The 13328-nt window shown below is 60.0% G+C and overlaps 1 protein-coding gene across 1 annotated transcript; it reads right to left on the reverse strand.

The window, feature by feature from the left end:
• Nucleotides 1–8173: 8173 nt before the first annotated feature.
• On the reverse strand, nt 8174–10669 carry GALR2 (galanin receptor 2). The gene is made up of 2 exons (XM_009953639.2): nt 10329–10669; nt 8174–8954 (listed from the first exon to the last, which is right to left on the reverse strand). Exons 1-2 carry the CDS (start codon nt 10667–10669, stop codon nt 8174–8176), a joined length of 1122 nt encoding a protein of 373 aa, XP_009951941.2.
• Nucleotides 10670–13328: the final 2659 nt, after the last annotated feature.

Below are 13328 nucleotides of genomic sequence, written 5' to 3' on the forward strand. Positions count from 1 at the left end.
CGCTGTTTTCCCTGTGGTGACGCTCCAAGTGCAGGGTTTCCATAGAGCTGGGAGCGCTCACAATAGCTGCTACTTGGCAATTCGGAGCAAATCCATTGTTCACCTGAGCTCGGGTTTGGGGGAGTGAATGTGTGCTGGTGTCTCATGATCCCGGCGGTGGCAGAGCTGCTGTGTCACTGTCTGGGGTGCTGCGAACAGCGCGGGGAGGTGGAGAGCGCCAGGCAGACCTCGGCCTGAAACGGGGAGCGAGGACAGATGGCAGAAGGGTGGAGAGCTGCATTTTTGGGGGCTGCTCTGCACGGTGGGCTGTTTCCCTGGGCAAGTCCCATCCTGGAAAGGGTCTGCCCGAGGCAGTTAGGTGGCTGATCTTGCCCTGTGTCACCCAGGGGTTGCATGTTAGAGCCTGGATGAGGGCGTAGGTTGCGCTGTGGCAGACCCAGCCGCTTGCTGGGCTGCTGCCTCTGCAGGCAGCTGGTTTTTTGGGTAGCTCCCGGCCTTTCTGAACCCCTGACCTCCTCTTCATCCTGAGCATGGTCTGAAGCACTACCTGCTCTCGATGGTGGAGCAAATGCCTGAAAACCAGCAGATTTGACAGACTTGTTCAGCCTAGAGCTGGACCATTATGTGGGTTCAAGTCTCGATCACCCCTGCCAGGCTGGTTTTTATGTGTCTGGCCGTGCAGGCTCACAGTACCGACCCGAGAGCCCTCCCCTGCAGGGACCTTCCCTCCTGCTTTCAGATCTCAAATGCTTGAGGCAACCTGAGACTCGAGTGCTAGCTGGTTTTCCCTGTGCCAGCTCCCAGAGCCTCTTGAGGGCTGGCAGGCACTGGACAGCGTCCTTTCAAGCATAAGCAAAGCGCTGCTGGCTTGCGTTATGTGCAGCGTCGAGTCTGCTGGATGCACACGCTGACATTCACCAGAAGGAGCTGGATTCCATCTTTCTGGAGCTGTTTCTGCCACCGCAGCGCTCTGACCTGAATTTATTTTTCCAGGAGAGCGGCTGGAATTCGTTGATGCGCTTGGGCTGAGTCTGTAAACCATGTTTTATGGCAGCCGCTCCCAGGGTGAGGCGATTCACCTGGAACGGCTGCAGGCAAAGCCTACGGGGGCGAGGGAAGGGGGGAGCTTTGCCTGCAGCAATTCTGGAGCATCTGAGCTTTGGTGGGCAGGAGCCGGTATCTTTCTTGTGCTAACCAGAGGGCCCCCCCCCAAAAAAATGCATGAGATCCTTTAGGGTCTGGGATGGGGCCACATCCTATTCCGCAGAGGCTCTGGGAACTCCTCTGCGTGGCCTACACTGAAAGAGGCATTTCTGGGCTTTGCTGTCGGCCTGTTCCCCCAGTTTGATGCTGGTGAGGAGCTGGTCCAGCTCACTTGAAGGTGAGGAGACGCAGTCAGAGAATGGGATGCAAAATGTCCCATTGCCTCCTGGTCTCTCCGTTACCAGCACCAGAAGTTGGCTGGGTTGTTTTCTACCCCGGGGGGTGCCCTGGCCACGTCTGGAAGCAGGCTCAGGGGCTGCTGGGGGCTGAGAGCCTGGCTTGGTGGCCGCCGTGCAGCGAGGAGGAGCTGGAGGTGGTGAGTGCTTGGGAGAAGAAGGAGCTTCTGCTGCTCCCAGCTGTATGGTGGGAGTCCAAGACCCTCATTTTTCCCTGAGCTACAGGGAAAGCAGAGCCGCCCGGTCCCCGTTTCCCAAACAGAGCCTCCCACTTGCCCTGGCTCTACCCGTTCTCGCCCCACTTGCCTCCCCGGCGCGGGGAATGAACGTGGCGGGGGGCGGACGGGCTCTCAGCCTGGCCGAGCAGCCACCGCAGCAGCCGGGCCTGCTTGGGGAGCAGCAGCAGCACGTTTCGGCCAGAACCAGCCCTTCATGGGGTGGGAGCGGGGGGAGCCGCTCGCGCTGTCTGGGCTGACCTTAAGCGTCCGAGCCACGTCCGACGCTGCGCAGCGCTGGGGCAGGGCCCCGCGTGCTCCTTGGCTTTTTATGGTAAGGAATGTCTCTGCAACGTGGTGATGAAGAGCGATCGTGGCCGCCAGCGCTGTCCCTGACACTCCCAGTTTAGCACTTCACACCCCCCGCTAAGAGCCGAGCTGGGAGCGATGCTGAGACTGCGGGAAGTGGCCACGGACCCCACCGGGGCTGAGACCCCTCTGCCTCCCCCTTGGCTTCCTCCAAGGCTCCTGCGGGGTTTAAGACCGTCCCCTCGCCTCCTGTCCTGCTCTGGCTGCTGGTGAATCCCCGACACAGTTGGGGACAGGCTGGGGGACGTGTCTTTGATTCCCAGGGGTTTGGGGCTGGAGCCCCATTTCTCTGTTGTTTGGGTTTTTTTTTGGTTGTGGGTGTGTTTTTCCTGCTGTGGGGGGATGTGCCAGGGTCTGAGTGTGCTGCCTGCTCTCGTGGCTACCTGCTCTCGTGGCTTCCTTGGCACCCACCGTTATTTTGGGACAGCAAAAGGGGTTTGTTGAACCTCACTGGGACAGGGACCAGCTCTGAGTTCCCTGCAGCCACCCAGGGCTGCTACTGGTGTGGTTTGCAGCTGGGAGCTGCGTACAGCCGAGATGAGGAGAGGAGGCCCAAAAGCCTCAGCTCCCACCCGCCTCGGCTGCTTCATCATACTGGGGAGCAAATTTGGCAGAGTAAGTGTTTGAAAACAAAACCACAAACCGAAACAACTTCTTCAACCCCAGTGATAAATCCCCGTGCTGGAAAGCTCGCACTAACATCCAGCTTCAGCCAAGTGCCCCTTAGCTCCCTGCCCACCGTTGGGCTTGATGGGAGCTGAATTTAGCTTATTTATTTTCTGTTTCCAGTTGAATCTGCTTTTATTAAACTTTAACTGGAACACGTGGACTTGCACTGGTGTCCGTTGAAGATAAAACCTCACAAGGGGGCGGACTGGGAGCCTGTCCCCGCTCAGCTGGGAGGGCGCTGAGCAGCGGCAGGTCATGATGCTCTTGTCTTTTCCATCTGGGCCTGATATGCTTCGTTACTCAGGGGGGAAAGTCGCTTCCCACCCTTGTTTTGTGTTGGCAGCAAAACCTCGTGCTTGCCCTCGGAGGGCTCATCAAGGCATGAGCGGGGTGGTAGGGCGATGGCTTCATCCTGAGACAAGCAGGGCCATGGCAGATAAGACGGAAGGTGCTTTTTTTTTTTTCCCCCTCAGTTTCTGTAGTATTGTGTAGATGGTGTCATGCTCTGTCAGCTGGCCCAGGCTTGGCTCTTGCTGCCTCCAAACGAGTAAGTTCCCATCAATAGGTGAGAATCCATGAAACAAGGAGGGCAGCTTGGATGTGTCACACCGCAGAGACCCGTGACAGCCTGGACCTTGCTGTCTGATCATGGCAGAGCACCTTGCCGCTCCTGCGTGAGGGTGAGAGCGGCCATGGGGTGTGTCGGAGGGGATTTGGGGGTGCTGGAGGCAGGAGCAGTGTGCAGCCCCCTGGGCTAGGTGCTGGGCAGAGCCTGCCCCCAGCCCGCCATCCCCCTCTGGCGTCTTGGGGCTGAACAGTGACCAGAAACGAGCCGGTGTCAGCGGTGCCTGGGGAGAGGGGACGCAGCGACGCTTTGGGCTGGGAGCTGAGTCAGGGGTGTCCTGGAGTGTGTCTTCAAAGCGGTCGTGGGGTGGCTGGGCAGCTCTAGAGCAGTCCGTAGGGTAGGGCAGGGCTCAGCCGCGGGTTCGGGAGGCTGTCGGGCTGGGGCAGCTTTGTGCAGACCAGAGTTGTCCTTCCCGACTCCTTCCTCTGCCCGTGGGATTTCCAACGCTCTCTGAAGCTGTCCCCATTCGGTGCCCGGACCCTGCTGAGCCTCAGCATGAGCAGCACGTGGGGAAACATCTGCCTGTGGGTGGAGGGCAGCAATGTCCTCCCTGGCTCTGCCTTACAGACCCTCTTGGGGTTTCACTCCCCAGGGACCTGTTGAGTCGCTGGAGTGCAGCTCCCAACTCCGTTAGTGCCCGCCTGGCACTCGCCAGCCAGAGGGAGCCAGGCAGCAACGAGTCAGTGAGGTCAACTTTCAGGGGGGTTGTGTTAAATGTAATTAGTGGATGTGCTGGATGTCTCTGCAGACTGCTCTCTTTGTTCACACAAAATTATTCCTTATGATGCATAAAAAAAAAAAATAATAATTGCTCATCCTTTCTTTGCTGGGTGCTTTTGCATGTCCGTGTACATGCTCCCATTGATTTTTCTGTCTCATGATGCATCACAGCGCTGCTTTTGTGTCTCTCCAGCTAAAGACAGTTCCCAAGTCTCTCCTTTGGGGGACTGGCTCCGCCAAGCTTTGGCAAAGGCTTTACTTCATTATCGTGGTTCTTCCTTCTCATTTTGCCCTCTCACCTTGCCCTTGCTTGGGAAGACTCCAGCAGACCATGGGGTACAGCAGTGGATGCACGACTGGTGTGCTTAGGAGGATGCCCAGGGCTGGGTGTCCCCTGGGGCGGTGCAGGAGATGGCTCCTGTGTAATTCAGGGCAGGAGGCACCGTGGGTAGGTGCTAGTTTGTTCTTGCACACAGTTATTTGTCCTTTGCGCTTTCTCCCAGCGTCCGGGCTCCTGCTGTCAGACGGGCCGTGGGATGCTCCAGCCCTGTGGTACCTGCAGCAGGCAGTAGCTTGTTCACAAAGCGGCCCAGGGCCCCACAGCCTCCACCTGCCCATGGGATTGGCAATACTCACCCCTTTTCCTGTGCTTCTTCATTAATGTTTTTACTTATTTCTGGACCTATTTCTGGTAGGGCTGTATGTGAGCCTGGCAATGGGGTGAGAGCGCCTGTGCCCCGGGGTTCTCACTGTGCTGGTATCAGGGCTCTTCAAAAAAGACCCAAAGGTGCAAACTGAGCAGCTGCCTGTGGCGAAGCCGAGCGGGGGGAGCCGGGGGAGCAGCGATGTTGTTGCAACGTGTGTGGTTTTGACGAGCTATTTTGAAGAGGTGACCCATCCCCTTTCCTCCTCTGGCTGGTAGTCACAGCTCTAAGCTGCTACTGCTGTTTTGAGCCTCCTTTCCCGTGCAATGCCAAAACACTCGAGAAACAAACTGAGTTTACAAAACCCACGGTAATTTAGCACTTTTCTCCTGCTGGTTGTTGTGAGGCTGCTTTCTCCAGGGTGGGACTGTGCGATTGAGCCTGGGTGAGAGCACTGGGGCTGAGAGCTGTCCATCGGAGTCGCCTCCCTCTTCTGCTGTTCTGTGGTGGCCACGCTGCTGCCGAAGGATCCAACGTGGCTGTGAGAAGTGGGTCTCTGGAGACCCAGCGTTGCTGGTCAGTCACCCCCCAGCCTGGGGACGGTCAGTCACCCCCCAGCCTGGGGACAGCTTGGCGCCGGGGTTTTGAGAGGCTAGTGGCCATGCTGCTGGCCCCAGCTTTTCCCACGGCCACCTCAGGGGCAGCACCAGGAGCCTCCCTGAGGCTGGGTGAGGAGTTTGGGGCCCAGCTGGCTACACTCTGCCTGGCTCTGCTCCCCGTGGGTCCCCTGGGGATGGGTGCTGCGTGCTGGGTCATGGTGAGCATCAGTAGCGAGAGCAGCAGCAGCCCCAGTACAGTCCCAGGGGGTTGCTGCTCCTCTCCTTCACGTCCTTCCCCCGACACCCCAGCTCTCACCCCACAGTGAGACGAGATACCTGGGTACCAGGCCAGTTCTTTCCACCCCCGGAGGGCTCAAAGCAAAGGCTCGCTCCTTCTGGGTGGATTTCGAGCCCCTCTTTGGAGCATGATGCGTGGATTGAGGTTTTCTGGCTGGTTTGTACATCTGTGAGCTGGTTATTTTTATTTTCTTGTGAACGCTATAAAAAGATGAACTTGGGAGCATCTCCCGTCCTGTCTGGGAACTCAGCCCTGTGTGAAGGGGAACAACCTGGGCTTGAAAGCGAGCGCTGACTCCACGGGGCTTCCTGTGGCTGCAGCCCCAGCCCTGGCACCGTGATGCCCTGCAGCATCCCCCGGTGCCACGGGAAAACAGGTCTGAGGGGGCGAGAAGGAAGGGAGGGGGGTTGCTGCGTCCTCCGTGATGGCATGAAAAGACAGGGGACATGGCACCCCCAGCCATGCCAACCCCAGGACCCCTGTCTTTGGGCAGTGCAGAGGTGGTGGGACATCTCCATCCCCAGGGCAAGGTGATAACTGTGTCTAGGAGAGGGGGTTGAACCCCTCGGTGTGTGGGGGTGTCCATCGGAGCCAGACCCCGCAGCTCCCCGAGCAGAGGTGGATGAGGGCAGGGGGAAGACAAGGCTTTTAGCCCTGTTTGCATGGCTGGTTCAATGTTTTCGCTGGCTGGGAAGGGCTGAGCAGGGAGATAAATGCAGATGTAAGTAATGGAGCTGTTTATACTCTCGCTCTCTGTGACTTATGCCGTGAGCCGGCCCCGACTACATGTTATGGTTATTGATATGAGGCAGCGGCCGATTTATGGCCCTCTGCGTGGGGACAGGAAGGTCTGGTTATAATAACACTCAGGAGGGGAAAACAAATGTTCTACAGCCAAAAGCTTCCTAGGAAGACAGGCCAAGTGCTGGGGATGGATGGAGGGCAGCATGGTGTGGAGGAGGGCTGCGTCGGGACCTGGACCCTGGAGTAGATCCCTGGGAAGAGCCAGGGTCCCAGAAGGAAATAGCCTCCTGCAATGCATCCCGGTCCTGGGGAGCATGGCCGTGGGGATTCACAAGGAGGGAAATCCATACAGACAGACTTACAACCCTCTGTAATGGCAATTTATAGAGACCTTGTTGCCGTCAGGGTACAGACCTGGGAATCGCAGGGATGCTCAGCACAACTCATCCCAGCTCCCGTCCGCTTTTACCCCCTCCTCTGGCTGCGCTCTGCTGCGGGGTTTTCAAGAGAATTCATTGATCTTATTCCAGGGGTGTGCGTTTCTGGTATAGAAAACGGGGGGGGGGGGGGTCACAGGGCTCAGCTGCTCGTGGAGCTTTTGCAGGGGTGCGTGAGGCACGTCAGCGCGCGGGTACGGCTGCGTCGGGGGGGGCTGCAGCGCCGTTCCTCACGCCGCAGTGCCCCCCCCCCCATTGATGGACACGCTGAGACATAACCCACGTCCTCCCCCCCTCGCACTGCCCGCGGCTTCCCTTGGGCCAGCGCGTCCCACCGCCCCTCCAGCACCCGTCTCTCCTCTGCTGTGGGGTGTCCCAAGGAGGGCTTTATGGCGGCTTCCCCGGCCGGCTGGGGTCCCTCGGCACTCGCACAGCCCCGGCTGTCCAGCCCCACGCCGCAGCAGCAGGAAAGCTGTGCCGTGCTCCGCTTTGCTCTCCTCCACAAGCACCTCGCCTGGGCTGACGTGCTGAGCCGTGCCCAAGCCGTCTGAAAGCGTTAAAATCCTCCCCCAGCGCTGACCTGCGGATCTCCCTCTCTGCATCCCCTGGCAGCACAACCTCTCCTGGGGGGCCGTAGCTCTGCTCCCCCCAACAAACAGCCTCGCTCCCCGCCGGTCCTTGGTGACCTCCAGACAGTCTGCAGAGCCCCACACGCACTGAAAGGGCAGGGATGAGCCATGGTCAGCAGCGTGGGGTGGTGGCCCGTGCCCTCAGCAGTCCTGTGCTTGGGCTACGGTGCTCGTCTCTGCTACGGGTGCTGCTTCCAGCCATGCTCCATCTTGGGGGAACCTCCTCCAAGCCATGAGCCCCAGGGAGATGTGAAAGTCCAGCCAGCACCGGCTGCGCTAGGAAGGTTTCCTGATTTCTACGCTTCTCTCCTGGATTTTCCCACCTGTGTGGCTGTGGCCAGCGCTGCCCTGAGACACAGCTCCTGAGCTGGGACACGAATGAACCAAGACTTCCCAAACGTCCCTAAAAGCGCACCCCGCTCACTCCAGCCAGCTGCTGCATTGGTCGGAGGGACCAGAGCTTTCAGTAGGCTCTGGGTGTAGATGCAACGGGGAGTAAGTCTGTCCGTGACAGAGGAACGGTTGGTTACACGTGAGACTTGATTCGGGGGTTTGATCTCTCTGCTCTCAGCAAGTGCTTGGTGGAAGCAAATCCTGCCCTTGGATCCTTGGTCCTTTGCTTCGCTGAGTCTGTAATCAGCAGCATCGCTTGAACAATCATGATATCCGGGTGCATTTGAATGGAAAAGGGTATGATTTGACGCATTTCAACCCAAAACGTAGCCCATCCCCAGGCCTGCGATGCTGCAGGGGACTGCAAAGCCGTGGGGTGGGAAGAAGCTCTGCTAGGTGACGTTGAAGGTGATGAAGGAGCCATCTGCTTTCTGCTGATGTCCCACCAGCTCTGCCTCCCCCCAGGGCTGGGCTGGGACCTTGCAGTGCACGGAGGAGCGGCCGGGCAGGGCTTCGCTGGTGTGGGTCACCTCGCTGAGCTCTGCCTCCAGCGTGCTGACGGTGTTCGTCACTTGGGCCACGTGCACCCTGTTGGCCGCCTTCTTGTGCAAGAGGCAGATGAAGATCTTTTTGAAGCCCTTGCGGAAGTGTTTGGAGACCAGAGCATAGACGATGGGGTTCACGCAGGAGTTGGCGTAGGAGACGAGGTGCGAGAGGATGCGGAGCACGTACGTAGCATGGTTGAGGGGGAAGTACCCGAACCAGACGCAGAGGATGATCAGGTGATGGGGCAGCCAACAGAGGCAGAACAGGACGGCTACAATGATGATCATCCTGGTGACCTTCCGCTTGGCCTTCTTGGACTCTGACAGGTCTTGGAGAGGGTCCACGGAACTCCACAGGTAGCGAATAGTCCGCACGTAAGTGAGGCTCAGGATCAGCACTGGGATGATGTAGCTGAAGATGAAGGTGCAGATGTCCATGACCTTGCGCTGGGAGATCTCCCAGATGGGGTGGCAGACAGTCAGGTTGGCCAACTGGAACTCCTGGTAGTAGCTGAGGTAAGGGCCCGAGAAGATGAAGGAAAGCCCCCAGATGAAGCAGATGGCCATGAGGGCGTTCCTGGGTGTCCTCAGCTCCCTTGAGTGCAGGGGGTATCGTATGGCCAAATACCTGCACGGGAAAGGGAGAGGGGCCTGACTGCAGTCCTGGGGAGGGCACGGAGAGCTGCTCCGGGAGCAGATTGGAGAAAGGGCAAAAGTGATGGATTTGAGCTTTCCAGGGCAATTAGCCCCGCAACTGATTCCCTGGTGCTTCTCAGGGTTCCTGTGCAGCACAGTGGGGTGAGGAAGATCTTCTCCACTGACCCTGTCCCATCACCCTCTCCCAGCAGTGCTTGTGGGGAAGGTGGGGGTGGTCCCCTTCTGTCCCTCTCCCTAATCCAGCAGATCCTCACTTGATCATCAGTCTGTCTGGCATAGATGATAGCAGCAGTGAGGATCCGAAGGCAGGAGCAAGTCCCCAGGATCCCCAGACACCGTGCTCCTCACGCTGGCACGTGTGAAAGCATGTCACCCATTTTCAGTTCTGCAATTAGCTGCTTCTTTAACTATTGGGGGGGGCTTGTGCAGGCCCCCACTTGCTCAACACCTCCATTCCTCCCAGCCCTGTGGGGTGCAGGAGGAGAGACAGACCCTGGCTGTGTTTTAGCCCCCAGGTAGCTGGGTGGGGGGCTGTCCCAGCAGCCGGCGCGGGGCCGTGCTGGGATGGCAGGACACATCCAGCCCTGCTCTGAGGCTGCTACGCCTCTTCCCAGGGGATTTTCACAAAGCCTTTCCACAGGTTTCGGGCGCTGAGCAGAGCAGCACCAGGAGCTCCCTGCCTCTCGCTCGCTGCAGGCCAGTAACTCACTGGCCCTTGCAGAGGCAAGGGCTGAGCTAGGACAGGGTAAAGAGCAGGCAGGAGCAACAGGCTGCCTTTTGCAGAGCTTCCCAGCTAAAATCCGCTCTGGGCCAGGCTGGGACAGTTACTGGGACAAGGGACACCACTGGGACAGAAAGGAGCTTTTGCTAATAAAAGGAGAGGGTGGGAAAAGTCCCAGCTCAAGCATTCCAGTGTCTTCTCCTGGAGGTCTGCCTGCTTCGCTGTGGGCTGTTGGGAGGGTAGGGGCTTTTTCCATGCGTCCTGGGAAGAGCCAGCACTGCACAGGGACTGAGCTTTGTTTCTCTCTGGTTTTCTATCCCTCCCTTCAGCTGCCAGAGCCTGCAGATAAACCCCAATCCTAAGCTTCGGGGTCTGAAAGGTTCCTCCAGCTGGGCACGGGGGACAGGGGTCCCAATCCAACCCTCTCTGCTGTACCCCATCCTCAGTGGTTCATTTCCTCGCACACATGAACTGGGAAACGCTCCTGGATTCCCTCAGGAGTCTTGGGAGGTCGCAGCAATGGGGGGTTGGCTGCAGGGAATTCTGTCCCCTCTCCTGCCTCGGAGGGATCCAGAGAAGGGGGGAGCCTCAGGGTACAAAGAGCCCCCCAATCCCCTTTCCTACCTGTCGAGAGAGACGGTGGCCAGGGTGAAGCTGCTGGCGTACATGGTGAGGTAGATGAAGAAGTGGACGGCCTTGCACATGAAGGGCCCGAACACCCAGCCCTCCAGGGTGTAGATGGTGGCTTGGAAGGGGACGCAGAAGAGGATGAAGCAGAGGTCGGCCACCCCCAGGTTGAGGATGAAGAGGTTGGTGGTGTTCTTCACCTGCCCGTTGCGCAGCAGCACGGCCAGGACCAGGCAGTTGCCCACCGTGCCCACAAGGAAGATGAGGAGGTACACCAGCGGGATGATCACCGATTCGGGCTGCCAGCCCGCCTCGGAGCCCACCGCCGAGCCGTTCATGGCCGGGAGTGCACGGAGAGGGCAGTGGGGATGGACGGGGGGGAGCGTACGTGGGGAATGCAGCGGGGAGGCACGAAAAGGAGGGTGTGGGGATTGCACGGGAAAAGGGGTGCAAGGAGAGGTCAGTGGGGAGCACGGCAGGGATGCACGGGGAAAAGGGGGTGCACGGGGAGGTCAGGGGGGAGCACGGCAGGGATGCACGGGGAAAAGGGGGTGCACGGGGAGGTCAGGGGGGAGCACGGCAGGGATGCACGGGGAAAAGGGGGTGCACGGGGAGGTCAGTGGGGAGCACAGCAGGGATGCAAAGGAAAAAGGGGTGCACGGGGAGGTCAGGGGGGAGCACAGCAGGGATGCACGGGGAAAAGGGGGTGCACGGGGAGGTCAGTGGGGAGCACGGCAGGGATGCACGGGGAAAAGGGGGTGCACGGGGAGGTCAGGGGGGAGCACGGCAGGGATGCAAAGGAAAAGGGGGTACACGGGGAGGTCAGTGGGGAGCACGGCAGGGATGCAAAGGAAAAAGGGGTGCACGGGGAGGTCAGGGGGGAGCACGGCAGGGATGCAAAGGGGAAGGGGGCGCACAGAAAGCGCAGCGGGGGGGGGTATATTAGGGATTGCACGGGAAAAGGGGGTGCACAGAGGGGTCAGTGGGGAGCACAGCAGGGATGCCCGGGAACAGGGGGTGCACGGAGAGCGCACCGGGAAGCGTACCGGGGGTGCACGGGAAAAGGGATGCAAAAGGGATGCACGGAGTGCACGGGAAAGGGGGTGCACGGAGCGTGTGCGGGGTTAGACGGGGAGCGGGGGGGATGCACGGGAGCCGGGAGCCCTTCACCTCCTCCGGGTCGGCTGGCAGCCCGCTCGGTGCGGCTCCGGCGGTGCGGCGCGGCTCGGCGCTCTCCCCTCCCGCCGGCGGAACGGAGGGGGGGGGGGGGGGCTCCGGGGCGGCGGCGGCTCCCGCCCGGCCCCCGCATCGCGCCCCGAGCCCGGCTGCGGGGAGGGGAGCCCGGCCCGCCCCCGCTCCCCGCGGGGAGAAAGACCGGCCCCTCCGAGCGACGGGAGCACCCCCGCCCCGGGGGAGGGCGGCTCCGGCGGGGTGAGAGGTTCTTCGGTGCCGCGACCCCCCCTGGGGAAGGGGCTGGGGGGGGGGGGGGGGGGAGCCGGGCTGAGCACCCCAAAGCGAGCAGGACTCCCCAAGTGGGGTGTCGGGGTGGTTTTCCTTATGGCTCCCCCGCTGCAGCAGGCACTGGGAGATGGCTCATCTAACCTCAGGGGCTGCGGGGTGGGTTTTTTTTAGGAAGAGGGGGTCCTCTCGGGCTGCAAACGTGTCCAAATCATCCAGCACACGGCTAAATCCTTGCACCAAAACACCCCAGAGGTGAGCTCAGGTTTGCAGTAGAACCTGTGCTCCCCCCCACGGGTGGGGGATCAGGGTACTTCGCTGCAGCGAGAACAAATCTTTTTCACATCTCTCCTCTTTTCCTGCCTGTAAAACTGCCTGGTTTGTTCCTTTGGAGCCTTCACAGATGGAAGCCTCGGGACTGGCCGGTGCAATCAGCTCTCCAAGGACGCTTCATCTGGCCCCTTGCTTTGTTCCTGTGGAGAGAGAATTATTCGATGTATTAATTACTCCTATAACTGCCCCATTCCACAGCTTCTCGGTTGTCTTAATGGACGTTCAGATCTAAGCTTGCTGGCAGTGCTGGGAGGCCTGGGGACACCCACAGCCCTGCGACGTCGCCGCCACAGGACACAGAGCCCTTTTCCCCCTCGGCAGCCCACGATCAGCCCCACCAAACTGGCTCCAGTTCAGCTACGCAGGGGTAGCAAGTACATCACTTTGGCGCGAGGATGTTCTGTTCCTGAGGTTATCTCGCGGGGAAAAGCAGGCAATTCGGAGCGGTGCGGAGGAAAGCCGGCCATCCTGCAGCGCCCAGGGAGGTGCTGAGGCACAGCAGCGCAGCTCTGCCTTCCTCTCCTGCTCCCAGGCTGACCACACGCCCTCGGGGAGTCACTCCTGCCCTCGGCAAGGGCTGTGCCACGTGGCCAGCCGCCACCCTGGAGGCTGCAGGGTCAGCTGGTGGGGAAAGCCTGGCCCCAGGGAGCTTTCACCCTGCGGGAGCTGCGCCAGCTCCCTGTGCCACAGCGGGGCACTGGCATTTGGGTTTTTTATTGACGCTGGTGGTGTCTTTGGTCTCCCTTGAGCCATGGTCAGCTTGCAGAGAGGCCAAATCCACCCTCGCGCTGCACAGTGAGGCTATTAAAGACGAGGTAAAACATCCAGTTTCTTCCCAAACACCAGTGCAACTCACAACCTGTGCGTCGTACGCAAAGATCAGCAGCAGGATCCCCCATCCAGAAACTGCAGAATAAATTCCTGGCCTGAGACGTAGACGGGTTATTCGGGCAGGGGTGCGGCAGGCTGGGGATCTGCCCTGAAAGCAAAAGGCAGGTTGTAAGGCTACCGACCTTCCCGGGGGGAGGGGGCTGGTGGTGTGCTCCGTGCGCGGTGTGAGTCTCTGGAGCTGGTAGCCCTCAGTGGATTCGTTCCCCACAGCTCTCCCTGCGACACCAAGGGCAGCTCGGACCCACCACCTCGCTGCGAGGCTCTCAACCAAGGTTCTGCTCAACGCGGTGCCGCAGGTGTTTGTTGTCCTCCTCT

The sequence above is a fragment of the Leptosomus discolor genome, chromosome 15, assembly GCF_034619465.1.
Source record: "Leptosomus discolor isolate bLepDis1 chromosome 15, bLepDis1.hap2, whole genome shotgun sequence".
NCBI classification, from domain to species: Eukaryota; Metazoa; Chordata; class Aves; order Leptosomiformes; family Leptosomidae; genus Leptosomus; species Leptosomus discolor.

Bases quoted from the DNA above. Each gene is read 5' to 3' on its own strand.
- GALR2 (XM_009953639.2), bottom strand. From the start codon at position 10,669: ATGAACGGCTCGGCGGTGGGCTCCGAGGCGGGCTGGCAGCCCGAATCG. The intron at 8,955-10,328 runs GTAGGAAAGGGG...TTTCCCGTGCAG, and splicing joins GCCACCGTCTCTCTCGACAG to GTATTTGGCCATACGATACC.